A 22,123-nucleotide genomic window follows, 5' to 3' on the forward strand; every position below is an offset into this window, starting at 1 on the left:
ACAACAGATAATTAAAACATTATTTACATTGGCTTTGAAATGATCATCTGATTTTCTGTAGCAGCTTGTTCCATGTATTCTTATTTATGGTAATTAGTCAAATAGCAGCAGCACTAGGTGGTGCAAAGAACGCTGGACTTGGAGTTGGGAGATAACCTTCATTCATTCATATCTTGTCACTTACTAGCAGAGTGACCAGGTCAGGTCACCCTCTCACAACTTCAGGCTTGCAAAGGATTGCTTGATAGTTGCATCTACAGAAATTACTTTGTTCAGCAAGCCTCCATGTTCATCAGAGATGGATGTCTTCTACAGAATTCAAGTGACTCAAGGATTCCCTAGAGATCCATGAGATCTTCCAAGATGCTCCACTTTGTAGGTGACATTGTGCTGATTGCATAAATCTTAGAATACTAGAAAATTTCCACAGTGAGATTCATAACCACTCAGAAGAGATCAGCCTAATAATCTGTACTTTCTTTTCCTCTCCCTCTCCTTCCCCTTTCTCTCTTATCTTTTATCATTGGTATTTTTCCTGTGATGCTATTTGACTATGGAATATGAAGTGCCATTATCTCTGTGGGTGACTTAAAGAACAAGGGAGAGACCCATGGTGAGAGCAAGTAGGCTAGTATATATATATATATATTACTAAGAGTGATAGGAATGGTGTATAAGATATCATCCAAGGAATAAGTGATGAGAAAAGCAGGTGAGGCTGGTCTTGGGTGGGTGAAGGATTCCATGTTCACACTGAATATTCAGAGAATATCCAGACCTTGAGGAGGCCCTCTGTATAGTGAGGAATTATAGAAGGCTGTGGTTAGGAATTACCCCAGGATAAGGTGTAGATGGGTTCTTATCTTCATTGTTGCAGGGAAATACCCATGTGAATGAGGATTCAGATGCATCTGTTCAATTCTCTCCACATTACAACTGCCTTAGTCCGAGTCCTCAGCATTTCTCACCTGGTCTATAGACATAATGTGCCTGCACCCAGCTTTTCCTCACCAATCTGTTCTTCACAAATTACTGTTCCTANATATATATATATATATATATATATATATATATATATATATATATATATATTACTAAGAGTGATAGGAATGGTGTATAAGATATCATCCAAGGAATAAGTGATGAGAAAAGCAGGTGAGGCTGGTCTTGGGTGGGTGAAGGATTCCATGTTCACACTGAATATTCAGAGAATATCCAGACCTTGAGGAGGCCCTCTGTATAGTGAGGAATTATAGAAGGCTGTGGTTAGGAATTACCCCAGGATAAGGTGTAGATGGGTTCTTATCTTCATTGTTGCAGGGAAATACCCATGTGAATGAGGATTCAGATGCATCTGTTCAATTCTCTCCACATTACAACTGCCTTAGTCCGAGTCCTCAGCATTTCTCACCTGGTCTATAGACATAATGTGCCTGCACCCAGCTTTTCCTCACCAATCTGTTCTTCACAAATTACTGTTCCTAAAGCATAGATCTTACTGTGTCACTCCCCTGCCTGGAAAGTTTCAGTGGCTTCCTGTTCCCTATGAAAAAATGTAAGCTCCTGTGTTTGGCTTTTCAAGCTCTTTGCAATATGGTGGCAGCTTATATTGCCAGACTAATTATACATTGCTCCAACTCATATCCTGTATACTTTAGCCAAACTGACCTCCTCGTTGTTCCCCATATTCTGCTTATCCTGCCTCAGAATTCCCACATAGTCTCAACTGTTCTCATTCTTCACCCTTTTTGGGTCCCCTAGCTGTCTTCAAAACCAGCTTAGTGGCTACTTTTAAAATGCTTTTCCTCCTTCCAGTTCTTAGAGATCTTCCCCCCTCTTCTCCCGTTACTTTAAATTTATTTCATAACTATTTATCTGTGTTCATGTTGTACCCTCATAGACTATAAGCATCTTGAGAATAGGAATTTTTTTTCTTCTATCTTTGTATCCCCAGTGCCTACATATATAGTCATAGGTTCTAGAACAAGAAGGCTTCCAGATCCAGATCCTGGGCATGTGGTAGTCGTGGTGCTATCTGTTCTAGTAAATACAGGCCATAAGGCCACATAGTTCTGGAGCAAGGATGCTTCAAAATGTCACTACCTACTACTGTCTCTGATATATAGTAAATTCCTAATAAATATTTGATTGATTTTTCTCTGTAGTAAAATTTGGAAATTATACTAACCATCTCACAGGATTGTTATGAAGAATGCACTTTGTAAAACTAAAATATACTATATAAATATGAGATGATACTGAATTATTTGTTTCTTTTTTCCTTTTAAAGATAGAATGTTTCTTTGGGTGAGGTACGGTAGGGTATATAGAGAAGTAAGTGTAAAGTAACAGTCTACCTGGGAAGGTAAGTCATGAACATGTAGACATTCAAGCAACAAAACAAAGATAGATAATATTTTACCATTTAAAACTTCAATTGACTAGAGCCCAACTGCCCAGAATTCCCAGTTAACCTGTATTTCTTCTAGTATTTGACTTCTGAGATAAGAATTCTTAACTTGGGATATATAAACTTGTTTTTAATATTTTGATAACTATTTAGACATAATTGATTTCCTTTGTAATCCTATGGATTTTTAAAAATGCATTTGATTTTATTTTTAAAATTTTATTTATTTATTTAGGATATTTTTCCATGCTTATATGATTCATGATTCCCCATCTCCCTTCCCTCCCCACTCCTGGAGCCAATGAGCAATTCCATTGAGTTATACATGTATCATTGTTCAAAATTTATTTCCATGTTATTTATATTTGTAGTAGAGTGATCTTTTAACACCAAAACCCCAATCATATCCCCATGGAACCACATGATCAACCATATGTTTTCTTCTGTGTTTCTGCTCCCACAGTTCTTTCTCTGAATGTGAATAGTGTTCTTTCTCATAATTCCCTCAGAATTGTCCTTGATCGTTGCATTGCTGCTAGTAGAGAAGTCCATTATGTTCGATTGTACCACAGTGTATCAGCCTCTGTGTTCTCCTGGTTCTGCTCCTTTCGCTCTGCATCAATTCCTAGAGGTCCTTCCAGTTCACATGGAATTCCTCCAGGTCATTATTTCTTTCAGCACAATAGTATGCCATCACTGTAAGATACCACATTTGTTCAGCCATTCCCCAATCGATGGACATTCCCTCATTTTCCAATTTTTTGCCACTATAAAAAGCATGGCTATAAATATTTAAAAATATGTTTTAAAACATTATATGGTTCAAAAGCAGGTGGAGAGGCTGCACCTAATCTTCCATGGCAGGGCTATCCATAGTATGGAATTTTGAAGCATCATTGATCTAGAACTAGGTGGACTTCTGACCTGTATTGCCAGAACAAAACTGTAACCCTTTACTTCCACCACATGATTAAGATCTGTATTTGAAAGATTTTTTTTTCCAGAACCTGTGGCTATATGTGTAGGCACTTTATATTATTTGATTCCATGAACTGTCTGAGGGGAAAAAAGTAATAGCATTTATTTAGTACCTGCTGTGTGCCAGGTAATATGCTTAGCAAGGTACCTTACTGATATTATCTCATTTGATCCTCACAACAACCCTGGGAAGTAGGAGCAGTTATTATCTCTATTATTATTTATAGCTGAGGAAACTGGGGCAGTTAAAGGTTAAGTGGTTTACTTAGGGCTACCTAGCTAGTAATCTGGGACTTGATTGGAACTCAGGTCTTCTTGACTCCAGGCCTACCCTTTTATTCACTTTTCTACCTTGCAAGCTCTCCCCCCTCAAAAAGCCTCCCAACCCTTCCCCAAAACAACAACAATGCTTCAGCCCTTCATCATAACTATGGAGTGCCCTGACAGTAGGTTGCCCCTCTGATGTGACCTTAGCCTGGACCTGAGCCTCAGGCACCAAGTTTCTCATCACAAAAACTTTGTCTAGGAATTGGGTCTCAGATAACAGCAGTTGCTTTCAATGCTTCATCCTGAAGAATTAAAACTATATTAAGAACAGCTTCCTTGATGTTTTTCCATCTCCATTAAATTCTATTCTATTTATCTGTGAATGGTGAGGGTGGTATCTATCATATGCATTCCTTAGAGATGTTGGAGAGATGTCCACTTGTGACTTTGAAGGCTCTGGAGAAAGCTCTGGTTGGCATTGCTCTAGCATTGATTGCTCATTTGACTTTTGTGTCTTGAAGTAGATGTCTATAATGGCCCTTTCTTCAAGTCACTAAGAAATATCAGGTATTGGCTACATTTTACCTGTTCTGAGAAGGCCTCCATAGAACTCAACCTGGTATCACTTAATACTTTCTTTCGAAGGCTAGTATGTCCTGGAGTTTTTTCTGTTTGCTGTTTACATGAATGAGACATTGGCTGGTATGGGACTGTTGAGATGATGTCAGATTCTCGCAAGTATTCTCATTCCTTAGGCATTTGGCTAAGCACATGAATGGGTTGGGTGCCTCTTTGAAATGCTTTGGTTTTATTGCTAACAAGAGTTTGCTCTAAACACTCAGCATCACACCTTCAGCAATAATCCAGCTGTCCTTTAGATCCCAGTGTTGAAAAAGATATGGTCAGAAAAAGGTCACTTTTGGATCTTGACTTCATTCAGATGTCTTTGTGTAATTTGTTAGGTGGGAGGTATTTTCTGCTGGTGCTGGGCTAGTTCTTGGCACACTTCTTGAGCAAGAATAGACCCTTTCTTTTGTATCCTAGCCCTCTGTGGGCTAATCCTTTCTATGCCTTTTTTAGCAACTAATGGTATAGGTAGCCCAGAAAGTAACCTGGTGGAAGAGGGAGGCCAGCCTAGAATATTAAATTTGTTGTAGCTATTTCACAAGGTTAAACCATATATAATGGATGGATCCACATGTGAATAATTAGTCGTCAACCATGTTTTAATTTCAATTTAATTTTTGTCTCAGGAGCATGTGTAATTTCAGATGTTAACAATATTAGGAAAAGCTTTATAAAGCCATCTCATTTTGTGAGGGAGAAGGAAGACTTAGACAGTTATTTTTTTTAAAAAAGGAACTTTAAAAGTGTTTTAAATGCCTAATAAACTTGGACAGTATAGTATAACCAGTTGGCTATTCAGTTAAGTTATCTTCAGTTCAGGTATTGTGGCAAAAATAAAATGGCCCCTCAAAGGCCTTGAGAATTGAACTTGGAAAAACTTTTTGTTTATAGTTTTTCAGAATAATGTGGATTCTAACTAGTTGGATTAGTTGGTTCATTATTAAGTACTGTGAAGATAAAGTGAGCTACATAAATGCTTAGAATTATCTCATTGCCACAGAATATGATCAGGAGATACAGGGTGGGACCACTACTTAATGTTATTGGTTGTATTATAATAGACTTTTGAGGTATGCAGTAAATGTAAGCGAGGCTTTAATAAGACCTAGAATATAACTAAATTCATGTTACTCACAAACTATTTTATAATGAGTTTATTCTCTATGTAATGCTAAGTTAGACGTGTTTTATGGGGAGAAATAAAGGCCTTTTGGGGGAACATTTGGGCTCTAGTCCTTGGAGTAGGATTTTCTGAATATCTGAGAAATTATTTTAAAAACTGTTTTGCTGAGTGAACAATAGTCCTTGAAAAGAAGTTCCTTGTGTATGATTTGAACTGCAATGGAATAAACCTAATGGGGAAAAGCTGATGAAGTAGATGGGTAGGCTCTTGACGGTGATTTTGTCTAGCTATATTGGGCCCAGGTGAAATTCAGAACCAGTTTCTCCTAACAGGGGCAGTGGGCACTGCCTCATTTGGAAAAGCAGAATAGGCATGTAGTCACTAAAGCCTTTAAAATAAGGGAAAAATCAAATAGTGCAATCCAGGTGATTGAGATGGTGAAGGGGATTGACTACTGATTTAGCATACAGTCATGATGAGAGTTTCTTGAACAAAGAAGATCTAGGTTCCTGTCCCAGCTCCCAACACTTGCTAGTCCAGGCATAGTAGGTAAGTCTTTGAGCTATAGCTTCTTGTCTGAAACTTGAGAATAATGTTTGTGCCACATACCTCATAGAATATCCTGAGGAAAACAATTTGTAAATTATGAGATGTTATATAAACATGAGCTCCTTAGTTAGAGACTGCTTTCAGGAACATAAGCCTCTTAGTAAGCTCCATCAAAATATTTACACTTTTTTCATGGATAGAATTAAACTGGCCTTCTCTTACTATCCTAACATTGTATACTACTATGATAGTACTACACTATTAGTCTAGAAATTCTTGGAAAGCTACTTAAAGTTATTTATTTATATACAGTGAGTATAGCTTCCTAGGCCCATGATGGCGAACCTATGGCCCAGAGAGACCTCTCTGTGGGCACGCGCCACCTGCCAAAGTTAGTTACCAAAAAGGCAGAGGGACTCTGCAGAGCTGCTCCCTTCCCGCTCCCCACCACACCTCCCCATTCCTCCGCCCAGAAGCCCAATGGAAGCACTTACTAACCCTCCCCTAGCCAAGTACCCAGGGCACTCCCTTCACTTTCTCTCTCACCTGTCTGGGGTAAGGCAATGAGCTGAGGTGGGGTGGGGCTTGGCATGCAGTTTCTAAAGGGTTCTAAAAGGCTTGCCATCACTATCCTAGGCTAAGTGACCTATGTTAGTTTTAGCAACAAAGATGATTCTGCCTCTTCTAATAACATTGAAATAATTTTCAAAATTGGGCACAAGGTGTTCCATGTTAAGAAAAATATGAATATTAAATTTGACACTGATTACATAGAGTTAATTTGCAGATAGAAATGATTAAATAATTTCCTAGTAATTTGTTTTAGGATAAAATAATCCTATAGATTGCCGAATCAAGCATTGTGCCTGGTTACTCAAGAACTAGAATAGCTAATCTGAACTCTGTTATTCTCATCTTTTTTTTTTTTTTTTTTTTTTTTAAACCCTTACCTTCCGTCTTGGAGTCAATATTGGCTCCAAGGCAGAAGATTGGTAAGGGTAGGCAATGGGGGTCAAGTGACTTGCCCAGGGTCACACAGCTGGGAAGTGTCTGAGGCCAGATTTGAACCTAGGACCTCCCGTCTCCAGGCCTGGCTCTCAATCCACTGAGTTACCCAGCTGCCCCCTCTGTTATTCTCATCTTAAATAATTTTGGATTTTTTCCTGCTGTATAAAAATAATCCATGCCCTGGCTTGCTTCACAAAATTGATTAGCAAATAAAAATGAGATTATAGCCATAAAGATCAAAGCCTGCAAAACTGTTGAATTATAATAGCAATTTTCTTCATAAGACTTGTGTATTAGTTTGTATGGATGGCAGTAAATTTCATTCTTTCATAAACTAAGTTATGTTTTCCTCTGGCATATGCTTTTCTTGGTTCCATATGCTACACAGACGGCATTCATCATAGTGCTTCCTGCTCCTTCCTCCTTCTTTTAGGTGGTCCGCACTGAGAAGAACAGCTTGAACAATCGCTTCTTACCCTGGAATGAAATTGAGACTGAGGCCATCCTGTCTATTGATGATGATGCTCACCTCCGCCACGATGAGATCATGTTTGGGTTTCGGTAAGGGACTGCTTGGCATTCGAGCAGCAAGGAGCATATGACAAAATTCTAGGTCCTTTCCTAAAAGATTTAGGGCAAACCAAGGTGTGGAACAAATATTCAAGGTTAAAACGAAGTCTTAGAGTCTGGGCACAAAACTTAAAGCCTCGCCCCACTTATAGACCAACCTCAGGAAGGCAGTTCTTTACTGTGAGGAAGTTTCTTCCCCAAAAGGATCTCCCATGATCTTCCTAGCTTTAGGCCTTCTACTTTCCAAGTCCTCTTGAGTTTAAATCATTTATTCATTTGCTAATTTAAAAAAATGTTTATTTAGCCTTTTCTGTTACTGAAGAACTCTCTAAGAATGGAGAAACAGAGTTAGAATAAAATATTGGACAGTAGCTATCCTTAAGGGTAAAAGTGGTCCAAGAGCTCCATTGATAAATCAGGTTTCTGTCAAGTGAGAGATTAGCCTTCTACTTTTCTCTGAACTGCCTCTTAGTATCATTTTGAAGTAAGTGTTTATTCTTTCACCAGCCATGTTATAAGCCCTCCTATACTGTGAAGTGCCCCAACTGTACCAAGGCAGCAACTAGCCAGCTCTGCTTAGATAGTGTCCCACAGAGGAGAAAAACGAAAGTGAGATTTTTTATTTCAGTATAATGGTGACCTGTATTTGGAAAAGAGGTCTTAGAATGATGGCTCCATGATGAGGTGTAGACCCTGCAGCAGGACCAAAGACAACAAAATATATTCAGGGGGAAGAGGAACCTGGTGTCATAAAAAATTTTCTAACTAAAAGAATACATGATTTAGGCAATTATTTTTCTTTTCCGTCTTTAAAAAGATTGAAACTGCCTTTTTAAAAGGCTTCTGACATACCACACAAGCCATTTGATCTTATATTAGCCAAATGAAGGAATTCTGTTTAGAAACAGAATCTCAGGTTATGAGGTGCTTGACTAGGTACCACTCCCAATTGGCTTCCCAATTCAAACTATGTTCTGTTCTAAAAAAGGTGTATCTTGTCTTGCTCCACCCAAAGCAACCAACAGAAGAGAAGGGAGGAGCACTTGGCACGTTTTAATTGTGTGACTAACATGCACCAACAACTTTTTCCCTGGCAAGAGAATTCTTTGGGCTGCTCTTGGACTCATCCTCTTATCAATCTAACTTGTGCAGCCAAGTCCACAAGAATCATCTTTTGTAAAAGGTGGAAATGTGGAAGCCTATAGATAGGCTTGTGGGCTGGAAGGTAGGACTCTGAAGTTCTTCTTTTGGTTCTAGTTCTATTGACATCCTCTGGGCCTGGAACTTTAGAAGGCCTATCTCAAATGTTGATCTCCCCCATTCCACTGCCTGTGATGCATACTGGTATACCTTTCCCTCCAAAAGCAGACAGTGAATACACTCTCTGGATGCTCCTTCTAAAGATTTAGTTTCAGACAGGTTCCTTATCTTTTGTATTTTAAAGAGGTGAAAAAGCTTCATGAAGGTGGATTTTATTTTTAGTTATATTGCTAGATGTCCCCACCAAATCTGTACGAATCCAACTTAGGAAATGTGGAGTCTACCTCCTTAAGAAAATTATTGTTGAAACTTTTACTGTTGATCACCCAACTGGCCAAATCTTGACAGGAATAAGAGTGACTTTTATGATTCTGGTCATCAAGGCCAGTCTAACTCACTTGATCATTTACATTTTTTCCATTTAGAGAAAGGAGGTCATTAAGGTCTTCTTTTAGGAAACTCTATACAGAATTTCACCGTTCATAGAAGTGATATTGGGAAACAGCCTACCTTCCTTCAAAACTGTTATAATATTTTTAAACCTCCATAAAACTGCTAACCAAGAGAAGCTTCTCTGATTTATCATTTATATAGTAACAATTCTTCCCTAATGAATTGTCACAGGCTATCATTTCTCATAGAGCTGAGAGCAAAAAGCTGGCTCTTCCCATTTCTTTGTGACTACCTGGTTCATGAAGCCCTCTCATATGACTGAGAGCCCAGACAAATATTCTTCTGTGATTTTCCACAGTTCTTCACCCAGATGCCACAACAGATACATCCCTAAGAAGTGAGAGTCATGCTTCTACTCACACTCCCAAAAGTAGGTCTGCCTGGCCTCTGACTCAAATTGGTATAGCCTTTTCTCAGGATGAGACCCTAATCTGTAGTTAGAATCACAATACTACTAGAAATTTTTTTAAAAGAAAAATTCTAATTCTTTTGTCTTGCATTTAATGAATATCCTTAGTGAATATGCTTATGAATGATCTGTGTCATAGAGCTCTATAGCTCGAAGGAACCTCGGAGCTCAATTAGTCTGGTCCCCTCATTTTATAGATGAGGAAACTGAGACAGGGAAGTTATATCACTTGCCCAGGGCCACACACGAATTATTAAAAAAGACAATTGAACACAAGCTCTCTTGATTTACAGCCCATGCTCTTTCAGCTGTATTATGCTGCCTCTCTTTAACTGGTTAGATTTAATTCTGTTCCATTGAGATTACATTCTGAATTTGATGCCTGTCACAGACCAGGATTAATGCAGCAAACTTAAGAGAAAGAAGGCAAGAAGAGTACAAGACTAAGAACATGGCCTGGGCGAAAAATGTAGTATGTGCCTGTTAGACCAGCAGCAATGTTAAAATATTTCATGGACATCTCAAGGCACTGAACTTTGATGCATGCGTACCTTTTTTATAGGGTATGGAGAGAAGCTCGAGATCGCATTGTGGGTTTTCCTGGGCGATACCATGCTTGGGATGTCCAGCATCAGTCTTGGCTCTATAACTCCAACTACTCCTGTGAGCTATCCATGGTGCTGACAGGTGCTGCCTTCTTTCACAAGGTAAGGAAAAACATATTGATTATGAGGAAACCAACTGGGAGCTGTCTCTGCAGAGTTAAATATTTTTACTGAGCTAATAACTCTCTTTGTTCCCCATCTCAGAAATAAACTTTACCTATTTTAATCAGAGGGATTCCAAAGAAGAATTCTGTCTAGAAATCAAAAGAACTGATAGCAGAAAACAGGGATTACATTGTAAAGTGATGGTTGTCTATACAGAATGTTTTGAGGGTCTCTTGGAAGGGTCCCCTGTTCAAACATGTTTCTTTTATTGCATGATATAGTTGTTCCATCTTAGAAATCAATTCCTTTGGATCCTGAGGGCTTTTTTCTTTCCCTTGTTAAAATGAAAACACACATGGGAAGTGTAACACTGGAAACCATTATGTAACGACATCTTATCACACGATTAATTGATATCTTGCTGAGCTCTGGCAATGCCTAGGAGGGCAGAGACACTGAAAAAAAAGAAAAGAGAAGGTGCTAAAAGACAAGATGTTTTGTCTGGGTGAGATATGAAATGAAATTTTTTTGCTTAAGTTTTATGAAAGAGAAAAATAGGGAAATTCCCAGGTTGTTTTTTTAAGCAGACAGATTGAAAGAACAAGATGAGGAGAAAGTTGATTTAGACTTCATTTTAAATCTCATCATTGGTACTAAAAGTAGGTAAATTGTTAGAATACAAATAGTATATTCTCAGGAATTTAAACTGTCTGTTTATTCTATAGGCAATCACTAGTGGAATGCTATATACAAGAAGGGTTCCAGAGGGATCCCTTACACTGAAGGGGGTTTACTTCTGAATGAGGCAAACTGGTGGAATCCATAATACATGATAGGATCACTGAACAAAAGGCCATATGTTAGGAGAAATCATGTCTAAAATCAGAGTGGTGTTTTTTTTGTGTGGTATACAAATAAGCATGTGATCAAACAGGGGCCAGCAAATATAATTTAGACTTTTAAAAACCTTTGACAAAGTTCCAATTAATACCAAAGGTTATTTTTTTAAAAGATAGCATGGAATTACTTTGTCAGAGTATTGATTTACAGGTAGCAAGCAAAGGTAGGCCCTTATATAGATGGAGTAGTATCTAGTAGATAATTACTGAAATCCATTTTAAAAATTTTATTGATATATTTCATTTTGTTTTTATCTCTAAATATATCTTCCCCTCCTAGAGAGCCATCCATTATAACAAAGAACAAAAAGGAGAGAAAGTAAGAAAGAAAATTGTCATGCAAAATTAACCAACCCATTAACCAGGTCTCACAGTATATACATTATAACCCATACCCATAGTCCACACACTTTAATAAAAAAGGAGAGAGTTATTTTCTTTTTTCTTCAGGACCAAACTAACCAACATATTTGAGATTCTACAATCTACAGTGTTCCATGGCTATGATATTTTGGAAATCCATTCTTAGCTTGGTTATTAGAATTATGAAGTGTTTAATTTTTGCTTTTTGTGGATGTTATTTTTTCCATTTACATTTTTGTCATTGAATATATTGTTTTCTTGGTTCTGCTTACTTTACCATGCATGAGTTCAATAAATCTTTCCATGCTCCTCTGAATTCATGTTTAAAGTTTCTTTTAAAAAAATTAGAAACTTTTCTTTTCAGTTCCAAATTCCTTCTCTCCATTCCCCCCCTCCCTCACCCATTGTACCCATTGTAAAGGCAAGAAATACGATGCCCATTATACATATGAAGTCATACAAAAATATATTTCCACATTAGCCATGTTGTGGGGGAAAAAAAGCAAGAAAAGTAAAGAAAGTGGGAAAAAAATGTTTCAATCTATTTTTAGAGTCCATTGGTTCTCTATGTGGAAGAGGAGAACATTTTTTTTTTTGTCATGAGTCTTTTGGAATTATTATGAATTTTTTTATTGATCAGAATAGCTAAGTCTTTTATAGTTGACTGACACAATAATATCACTGTTCCTTTTTACACAGCTTTCTCCTAGCTTTGCTCATTTTATTCTGCATCAGAATATATGTTTTTCCAGATTTTTCTGAAACCACTCCCATTACTGTTTCTTAGAGCACAATAGTATTCCATCACATTCATGTAGTACAACTTGTTTAGCCATTCCTCAATTGATGGGCATTTCCTCAGTTTCCAGTTCTTTGCTATCCCCAAAAGAACTTTTTTGGAAACTACATGAAGCCCTTCTGGAGCAATGGAAAGCACAAAGCTGGTGAAGAGGCTTTGGGGGTAGGTGGAAAAGTGACGTATAAGTTTCATTTTGGGCCTGTGAAAAACATGAATTATATTTATAGGATGAGGCACTCCAACTTAAAAGCTATGACTCAGAAAAAGAGCTTGGAGTCATTATTGACTGTTCTCAGAAGAGATTTTCCAAGCGTATGCTGCTAAGACCAAAAAGGGCAATAAAATCATTAGGAAGGAAATAAGAAACAAAACATCAACATAGCCTACATTTTTACAGAAGTTTCACACAGTATTTTAAGTTACCATAGTTTTAGGCAGCTTTCAGTAATTCTGGAGATGAAACAGAAAAAGAGAGCTAGACATAGTGAAAAAAATTTAAAAGTCTAGGACTTCTAAAATCCAGAAAGATGAAGACCTAGAGTAGATTTGATGCAATTTTATACAGTTTAGAAAAGATGATTACGGAGTTATCCACCTAATTCCACTATTCTAAAGCTCATGTAGTTTACTGCCTTTTGGTAACAACTTGTATGCTTTCAGAACTTATTATCTGAAAGTGATATGATATGATTAAAAATGTAACTTGATTCCAAAAAGTTTGATAACTTCACAGATGGCAAATTCATAATTAGCTCCTACGCAATGTTTCATATATTTTGTGGCATTCCTATTCTTTGGAAGTTGGAATCAGGAAAGGTGACCATAGTTCTTCATAATATATCCCAGTTACTGGTAGACACAGGTGGCGTAAGTGGATGATGGGTCCAACCCAGATCTGATTCTGAGATAGGTCTGATTCTAAGAATTTGAAATGCCTGTAGAGAAAATTTCTTAAGCAAGCTCTTATTAAGTAGAAGACACAAGCAATCCAAATTCTTAATTCTTTTCTTAGCTCCACCATTGACTTGTTTAGAGACCCTGTGCTTGGGTTCAAAGGGTCAACTGCACAAATACCATAATGGGAAGATCTGTTTTAATACAGATGCAGTTACCTGGGGATGCTAGTTGATTACAAAAATGATATATATGGTTGTGAAAGAAAATTAATGCAATCTTCATATACTATATTGCAATCTCAGTAATACCTATCTAAACTTTATATCATGGTTCTCCACCTCCTCCATCCTGTAGGGTGCTTTACCAGCCGTAAGTACTTATTAAATGTCTGTTGAATGAAATTGCATCAAAGCATAAAGTAAAAATCAAAGGGAGTTGGTAATCTCATTGAACTTGGTTTTGATCAGACATTAGAGCAGGGGGTGGTAACCTGGGATCTATGAAATTAGATAGGTATATAGGTAGAGAGCTTTTTAAACATAATTATTTTTCTTTATAATGCTATCTATGTAATGCTATATAATGCTAAATATTTTGTACATCTAAAAAATATTATTTTGAGAAAGAGTCCATAGGCTTCACCAGACTTCCAGTGAGGAGAACAGGTCCATAACCCACCCAGAAGATTAAGAAAGCTAGATTTAGAGCATCATATTGGGTTCCAAATGCCATATTTTATTAATGACACTAACAAAAATAAAACCTATCTAGAGGAGGGTGATATGGTTGGTGAAGGGTCTATATACCCTATCATGAGAATAATTGAAAGAATTCAATGTGTGTGACTAATTTTTGTACTATTGCTTAATTCTTTTTCTTTAACTTTTCTTGTATACATTTCCCCTACATAGACAATAAGCTTCTTAAAGGCAGAAAACTCTGTATGTTTTGTTTTTAATGTACATAAAAATAATGTGCATAACCTAGAATGTTGGATAGCCTCTGATAGGATCTCTGTCTTTGGTTTGTTCCCCAACAGTATTATGCCTACCTGTATTCCTATGTGATGCCTCAGGCCATCCGGGACATGGTGGATGAATACATCAACTGTGAGGATATTGCCATGAACTTCCTTGTCTCCCATATCACTCGGAAACCCCCCATCAAGGTGAGGAACCTTGAAGAACTAGAGGAGAGATGGAGTTTGGACTTATAATTCAGTCCACTCCTTCAAAAAACACCCGCCACAGCTGGTTGCCATTTTTATCTGGCCAGTTATAGAGAATATGGACTTTAAATTCTATATTGAATGAGAGGAGAGGAGGCGAGAGCCATGAGAGAGTGGGTGGGGAACCTGTCCAAAGTGGGAGCATCTGCCTCTCCCTTAGCTCTGAGAGAGACGATTGTATGTCCTCCATGGAAAATTGACCCTTGGATCGCTTGTTAATCTGTTACCCTGTCCCTGAGGGGTAACATTTCCTTGATTTCTTCACCACTATTGAGAAGCATGTGCTTTTTCCCCTACACTGTAATATTTCATATTTGTGATGGTGCCTTAAAGTTTGCCCCACATCCCACACGTCATCTAATTTGATCTTGTCAGTGACCCCTTGGGGTAGGGAGTCCAGGCATTATTACAGCTCAGGTATCTGTGGCTCTGAGCAGTATGTGAGAGCTAGTAAATGTGGCAGGGCTTTACGCTTGCCTTCTCCAGCCTCTGCACCCGGCTTCTCTCCACTCCCCAGCAGCCTCTTGGACTTCTTCCTCTCCCCCTCAGTGCGTATCAGTGCTCAAATTCTCCCGCTGGCTGGTCCGATAAGTCCTCGGAGGTTCTTATAGGGCAAAGGTGGTGGGAGGCAGGGGCAGCTTATGCCCAGGACAGCAGGGACAGCCATGTTTTTGGACTTGTCCACATTCCCTTTATCAGTCTTGGCATTAGGAGCCGCTCCCCTGCATCGTTTCCCATTCTCTTATACTATCTCCCATTTTAGCCATAAAACTTTGCTATTGGAGGTAATTCAGAGATGGGATGGCATACTACTAACATGTGCAGAGAGCACACAGGCACAGGATTTAAAGAGGCTTCATTCAATTTGGGGTGGCTTTACTCCTAAAGCAACTCGTGATCCTGTAGATGAGCCCACCTCATCTACATGGGGTTCCACAGGGCTTTGGGGGAAGGAGATGAGGAGGTATTTCACAGAAGCTGGTAGCCTGGGAGGCATTTCACAGAAGGAGATGACTGACTGTTTTTAAGATCGTGGGAGAGTGAGGCAATTTCTTTTGACACAGCCTCTTTGTAACACTAATTGCTGCGCCTTTCTTTTTTTTCTTTTTTCTTTCTTTATTTTAAAGCATTTATTAATATTTATTTTTTAGGAAAGTTAACATGGTTACACAATTCATGCTCTTACTTTCCCCTTCACCCCCCCCCCATTTCCCCCTTCCCCCATGGCTGATGTGTATTTCTACTGGTTTTAACATGTGTCATTGATCAAGACCTATTTCCAAATTGTTGATAGATGCATTAGCGTGGTAGTTGCGCTTTTCTTTTAACATGACCTTTTTTCCTTTTATCAGCTATTGTGCCTGATTCCCCAAGCATTAGCTTGTTAGCCTTGTAGCTTGCCACTGGCCACTGACATTCAGATGATTTCAGTCTTCCCCATTTGCCATGCAGCTGCTGAATTGGACTGCTAGAGTCTTGGGCAATCTCATAGACAATAAGAAGTTTTGGGGTTGTGGAAGCTCCAGACTGCTTATTCATTCATGAATCTAAGCCCAAGTCTGTTGGCCTTGAATATTCCTTTCCAGAGTGCCACCCTTACCTAGGGATTCCCAATGATTATGTCTTTTAGTTAGACTTTACAGATCACTGTGGATCCTAGGATTTCTTCCTCCTCAGCTTTTCTAATCTGATTTTTGCCTCTAATTTACTCTCTTCTTTGGCTAATTGTTTTCCCACTATGTTGCCTGTTTTCCTTGTTGTTACATCAAGGGCTGATGACCTCAGCCATGTGGGCACACTTTCCCATGCAGATTACAGCCTATCTGTAGCTTATAGAGAGTTACCTGCATCTCAGACAAGTTAAGGAAAGACTAAATACCTGATCTCCTCACCAGGGCTAAAAACAAAGCAGATTTATCTGAGTTCTTTGTCTTCTTTTTTATCAAGATTGTGCATTCATTTACTTCAAAGTAGTAAAGTAGCACAATGGGTAGGCCTTGAAACTTGGAATCAGGGCAGACTTGAATTAAAATCTGGCCTCAGACACTTCCTGGCTTTGTGACCCTGGGCAAATCACATGATCTTGATTGGCCTCAGTTTCCCCATCTATTAAATGAGGATAATAATAGCACTTATCTCATAAGGTCATTGTGAGGATAAAATGAGGTAATGTTTATAAAGTGCTTCATAAACCTTTAAACACTGTATAAATGCCAACTATTGTAAGCTCTGTCTTAGTTCAAATTATTAGTGCCCTTAAGGAAATGATAATATGTATAAATATCACTTATATTACATTTCCAAGAGGGAACCCAAGCTAAGTCAGTATTTCCTTATGCTAATATACATATATGATTGAATCTGAAGGCTGGTGCTAAGTTAACAAATGATTATTTTTCACTTAACTATAAGCAGAATATGGATTTATAATTATGACATAATTATAATTGATAATTGTTGTGTTCATTAGCATTGATGTTAGATTCAGTAATGGAGCAGAATATCTAGGCAAGCAAGAGTTCAGTTCTCTGCCTGGGTCAGACTGAGTAAGAAGAGGTTGGATTTGGTGCAGTCGGTCACTCATGGTAGAGTCTTTCCCTGAGCCTGAGAAGCCTCTGACAGGGGTACACTTGAACTCCCCCATTCTGTGGACTTCTTTGTTCTCACCATGACTCACTCCCCTAAACTTCTTTCTTGGGTTTTTTCTCTTTTTTCAAATGTAAACGTTGATTTTTATTTTCGCAGCCCTGCCCTGGTGCATAGACTCAGATTCATGACTGTGCCGCTTGTATTGGCAATTAGTAACTGTTCCATGTTTAGCTATGATGTAAATGGATGTGCATATATGTGTCATGCCTGAATCTGTCAGTTGGCTCATGTAATGAGTTTGTCTCTCGTGGCTCCACATTGTTGTGGTGATTGACATTTGGTTTCTTGTGCATTGCCAGATTCTTTTCCTTCAAAAAGTGAAAATTCCAAAGTGTAGAGATGATCCTGAGGTGACCAAGTGAAGAATAACCTTTCACTTTTTGCTTTGTTTAGAAGTAAAGATCTTTCCTGAAAAGATAACAAAATGACTGGTACAATATTGCTGCCTTTTTCTTCACTAATTCCTAAGCTTTGGCCATTACAAACATTCCGGGAACATTTTACTAATAAGTTAAAAGATAATGGCTCACCAAGCTTTTCAGTGACATAATATCTTATTCCGGGGTTTGGCCCAAAGTATGGATGGACTTCACTTGGGTTTTCTTCCTTGTTTAAAAAAAAAAAGATTAATTCATAATTCACTTTGTTGTCTGAATATAAGAATTGAGCAAATTCAGTTAATTATCATCAATAATATTGGTCCACATCAAAAGTAAAATATCCAAAGAAATTTAAGTATTTAAAATGAAAACAAATTAGTTAAAATGGATGAGAATTCATCTTTTTTTTCTTTATAATTGCATGACAGTCGTGAAATTAGAAGAGGAAAAAGAATAAAGGAGTTTGTGGTGAAGGCTCCCGAAGCCTCCCCATGGCAGTAAACACAACCTAGTGAAGGAGCTTTCATCCAGCTGCTACCACTGCTGAGTCATAATCTTAAAAATCAGTGTGACCATTGAATCGCAAGATTTGTCACGATCCATCCATGCCTGTTTGTCACCAGCCTCCATCGCATGGCTGGGGCAGTGGGATAGCGGATGGCCTGTGTAAAGCGTGCTCAGGCTGGCCTCCCAGCAGCCCTCAGAGTGGGAGGGGGTCCTGGGGGGGGGTCTGTCCCTGATGCAGAGAAATAAATGGGGGTAAAGATAGTACAAACTGAGATGTTAAAGAGGAGGTGAGTAACTTGCCAAAGGTGTGTGTGTGTTTGTCACCAGGCTGTGATTTCATCACTGTAAGGAGCTCCTGAGCAGGATCCCCCTCCACCAAGGAGACATGAGCTCACTCTGCGGCATAGGCTTAGCTCCTAGTAAATGTTTTCCTTTAAACTCCTGCCTTCTGTCTTGGAATCAGTACAAGTAGGCAGGAGGGGTTAAGCGACTTGCCCGGAGGAGCACAGCAAGGCAGCTCCTAGTAAATGACTGCACTAGGACTAGCACTCAGGCCTTTGGGATCTCTTCCAGGGTCGGGTATCAGCTAAGTTATCCGCTTAGTTCTCTTGGCACAACTCACTTCGTCTCATCATGATAAATCTCTGTTCCTAAATCAGATGTTTCACAGCTGAGCTGTGATCCTTCTCCTGCTGCTTTTCCATCCACTTCCACCTTAGATCTCCCTAATGGCACCACTCTTACCGTGGCTACCTTTGCCAGCCTTTCATTAAAACCTTCGGAATGAATAACTCATGAGGCCCCATTCAGGATGGAAGACCAGATGACCTCAGGGAGGAAGCCTAAAAGAGAGAGGCAGGACTTGATCCGGGAGCTAGGGTGGTTTGCAGGGGAAGAAGAGCATCGTGGACCAGCAACATCTCTCCGGGTTTCTTACAGCAACCATGAATTTTACAAGCCCTTGTTAAGCGAGATAGCCCGACATTTCCTGGAAACTGTGTCCATCGATGATACCAGAATCTCCAGGGAAAACTCCTCCGCTAAAGAGCTTTTTTGTGTCTAGTGGGGTCAGATGGGTTGGATGGATTTTTGCTTGTGGTTCAGTGCTGGCTCTCCAGGAAGAGGATGCAAGACTGAGAGGCAGGCAGAGAGGGAAATGCAGGATGCATCCTGTATGTGATGCTGTTCTTCTCTACATGCCCAAGTGGAAAGATCTGCCAGGGAGCCAGCGCAACCCCCCCACAGCTCACCCCGGAATGGGGGCTTCTTCCAAGGCAGCCTCTGAGCCCCGGCAGATTCCACACCAGAAGTGAGCAGCTGGCTTTGTCCCCTTGGAGCACGCCCTCAGGACGGCGCCCTCCTTGGCTAAGGAAAACAATAACCCTGTCGGCTCGCATTCATAGAACACTTTTTAGTTTTGGGAAGACCAAATGTGCCGATGCTTTGTCACTGAAAAGTGTTGTATAAATGTAAACCATTTTCATCATTGTCATCCCACAGGCAGCTTCTGCGATCTCAGTGCTGGAGGATTAAGGACATGATTATTTTATGGATAAAGAAACCAAGGCTAGCCAAATGGACAGTATACAAAGAAGCCAGAGAGACTTGGGTTCTAATCCTGATCTTTCTTAGGTGTATGGCCTGGGACAAGGCCCTAAGTCCCTCAGAAATGGATTTTCCCCATCTGGAGATCAGAGAGAATAATTGCAGCATCTCCCCCATGAGGTCACTGGGAGGAAGGAGCTTTAGACAAAACCTCCCGCATGCTCGGAGTCGGCAGGCCCCTCCTCTGGGGGCTATTTCTAATGAGGTGTCCGGGGCACCGAGGGAGCCTCTTGGGTGTGCAGGCAGGGCTACCCTCCTGGGACGGGGCAGAGGCAGGCTTTGAACTCCCTCAAACCCTGGGGCTGGCTCTGCCCTATCTGGGCAAGGTGGGAGCTGCCTCTCTCCAATGGTTATCAGCCGGATAATCAGTCAGTGGTTTACGCAGCGCCAACTGTGTTCCGGGCACTGTGAGGCACTACATTAGTCAGTGACCGCCCCAGGACACAGGGGCAGGACGGCGGGCCCTGGGGCACCAGGAGGCAGTGCTTACCCCGTGCCCTGTGGGTCTGCACGTCTGGTGACCCGGATGCAGCCGGGGAGGGGAAAGGGCGTTATAAGAAACCAGATTGGCCAGACGACTGGAAGAGTCGCCCGGCTGGGCTGTCTGGGAGAGAACGAGCCCCCTCCCTTTGGGGTGATGCGATATAAACTGAGATTTGTGGTCTTTTCTTTCTGCCCCCAGGTGACGTCCCGGTGGACATTCCGATGCCCAGGCTGCCCTCAGGCCTTGTCCCACGATGACTCGCATTTCCACGAGCGGCACAAGTGTATCAACTTCTTTGTCAAGGTGTACGGCTACATGCCCCTGCTGTACACACAGTTTAGGGTGGACTCCGTCCTCTTCAAGACCCGCCTGCCCCATGACAAGACCAAGTGCTTCAAGTTCATTTAGAGGCAGCTCGGGGTTTGGCGGTCAGATTGTGTGGAGCACAGGAGACGGCACTTGTAGGCCAGAAGGGTAGGAAGCCTTGTGGACATCCACCAGCGGGGTGGTCCAGGCTGGCTACCGCCGAGGAAGGGGGCCAGCGAGAGCGGGAGGGGACATCTGCCTTCGGTCCTGATGCCAGCCCTGCCCAGGCACAAGCAAATTCTGGGTTGCTCCAGCTCGAGCTTTGGTCAGGAGATGCCAGAGCTCTGCCCACAAGCTTCTCGATAGCTTACACTGAGGACCACGGGGACTCGGGAGAGTCGCTCACTGAGTACATTAGCCCAGGACAACTGGTTTGTGGTTTTTATTATAATAATAATAATAGCTATTATTATTATTTAAAAAGAAAGTGTTTCAGGTTTGCCTCCTAAGGCTTTTATATACATATACGTATGTTTGCACACACACATACACGCACACACATGCGCACACACACGCACACAGACATCTTTGGGGACTGAGGTTTTTGCCTGTCTCACTGCGTGAGAAATCAGAGGCTTCAGAGGCTGCCTCTTCTTTACGGGGATGGAGGTGGCTCCCGCCTCCTTTCCTCTCTCCCCACCTCAGGCATCCTTCCTCGTTCCCTGGGGGTGTCCGTGTTGGAACAAGTTAGGGAATGGGGCTTTCCTCGTCCCAGCCCGTGCCCGGGCCCATCTGCACCCTCCCATTTTCCTCCCTTTCCACTTTCTAAGCCAAGCCTGGCTCCGGGGGAGGAGCAGCCCAGGGGAGCCGGCCCTGCCAAACAGCTTCCTCCTGCCTCAGCGTCTGTTGCCTTCAGAATCCCCCACAATCTTGCTTTTTTGGATAAGAGAAAGGGAACCCTGGCCGTTTCGGCTCCCCGGCACTTCTGAAGGGGTTCTTGGGGTGGCTCCGCTAACCCGAGGAGTGGGCCTCCTTTCTGTGCCCCGGCTGGCCGGGGTGTCCCACAGCAGATGTGGGGCTCAGACCCTGGCGAAATTGGGCTTCCTTTCGTTGAATGGATGGCTGGTTAGCCGGCCTTAGATCATTTAAATGATTTTCATTCTAGAGAATCTGAAGGAAACCGAGTTAGTTCCAGGGACCATATGTTTGGAAGGAACTCTGAGAAGGAACAGGGAACATTTTGGATCGGTCGGAGATCCCAAGGGCTGCCTTACGCCTGACCTGTCCTCCCTCCCTCTCTTCCTCAGGTTTTCCAAAGTACTGATGTAGACCCACATGACTAACACCAGCCCTCAAGTTCAGACCTGGGCTGAGCCTGAAACAAACCGGTCTTTGAGTGGGTTGGGACCTCCCCGGGCCCCATTTCTTAGGGATTCCCCTTGTTCCATCTCACACTATAGCCAGACCTGCGCCACGTGGCCACAGCAGCTGAACAGGAAGCTTGAATGGGGCTCCATCCTCCAGTCATGCACATGCCTTAAACTAGCTCCCCCGCCGTCCCTTGTTTCCACCAAGTACCTTCACCTCAGTCCACCTGCCCTTGCTGGAACTCCCCAAGTGTCTTCCTGAAGCTGGGGCTCTC

General features: G+C 41.0%; 1 protein-coding gene across 1 annotated transcript in view; it reads left to right on the top strand.

Moving 5' to 3' along the window:
• The window catches only part of EXTL3 (exostosin like glycosyltransferase 3), a 36,367-nt gene extending 15,403 nt beyond the window's left edge, over positions 1 to 20,964 (top strand). The window contains exons 2-5 of the mRNA XM_044660801.1: positions 7,396 to 7,523; positions 10,217 to 10,361; positions 14,362 to 14,490; positions 20,374 to 20,964. Of these exons, the coding sequence (XP_044516736.1) occupies positions 7,396 to 7,523; positions 10,217 to 10,361; positions 14,362 to 14,490; positions 20,374 to 20,583 (612 nt within the window). The 3' untranslated portion in view covers positions 20,584 to 20,964. The remainder of the gene's footprint in view (positions 1 to 7,395; positions 7,524 to 10,216; positions 10,362 to 14,361; positions 14,491 to 20,373) is intronic.
• Positions 20,965 to 22,123: the final 1,159 nt, after the last annotated feature.

Source organism: Gracilinanus agilis, chromosome 2 (assembly GCF_016433145.1).
Source record: "Gracilinanus agilis isolate LMUSP501 chromosome 2, AgileGrace, whole genome shotgun sequence".
Taxonomy (NCBI): Eukaryota; Metazoa; Chordata; class Mammalia; order Didelphimorphia; family Didelphidae; genus Gracilinanus; species Gracilinanus agilis.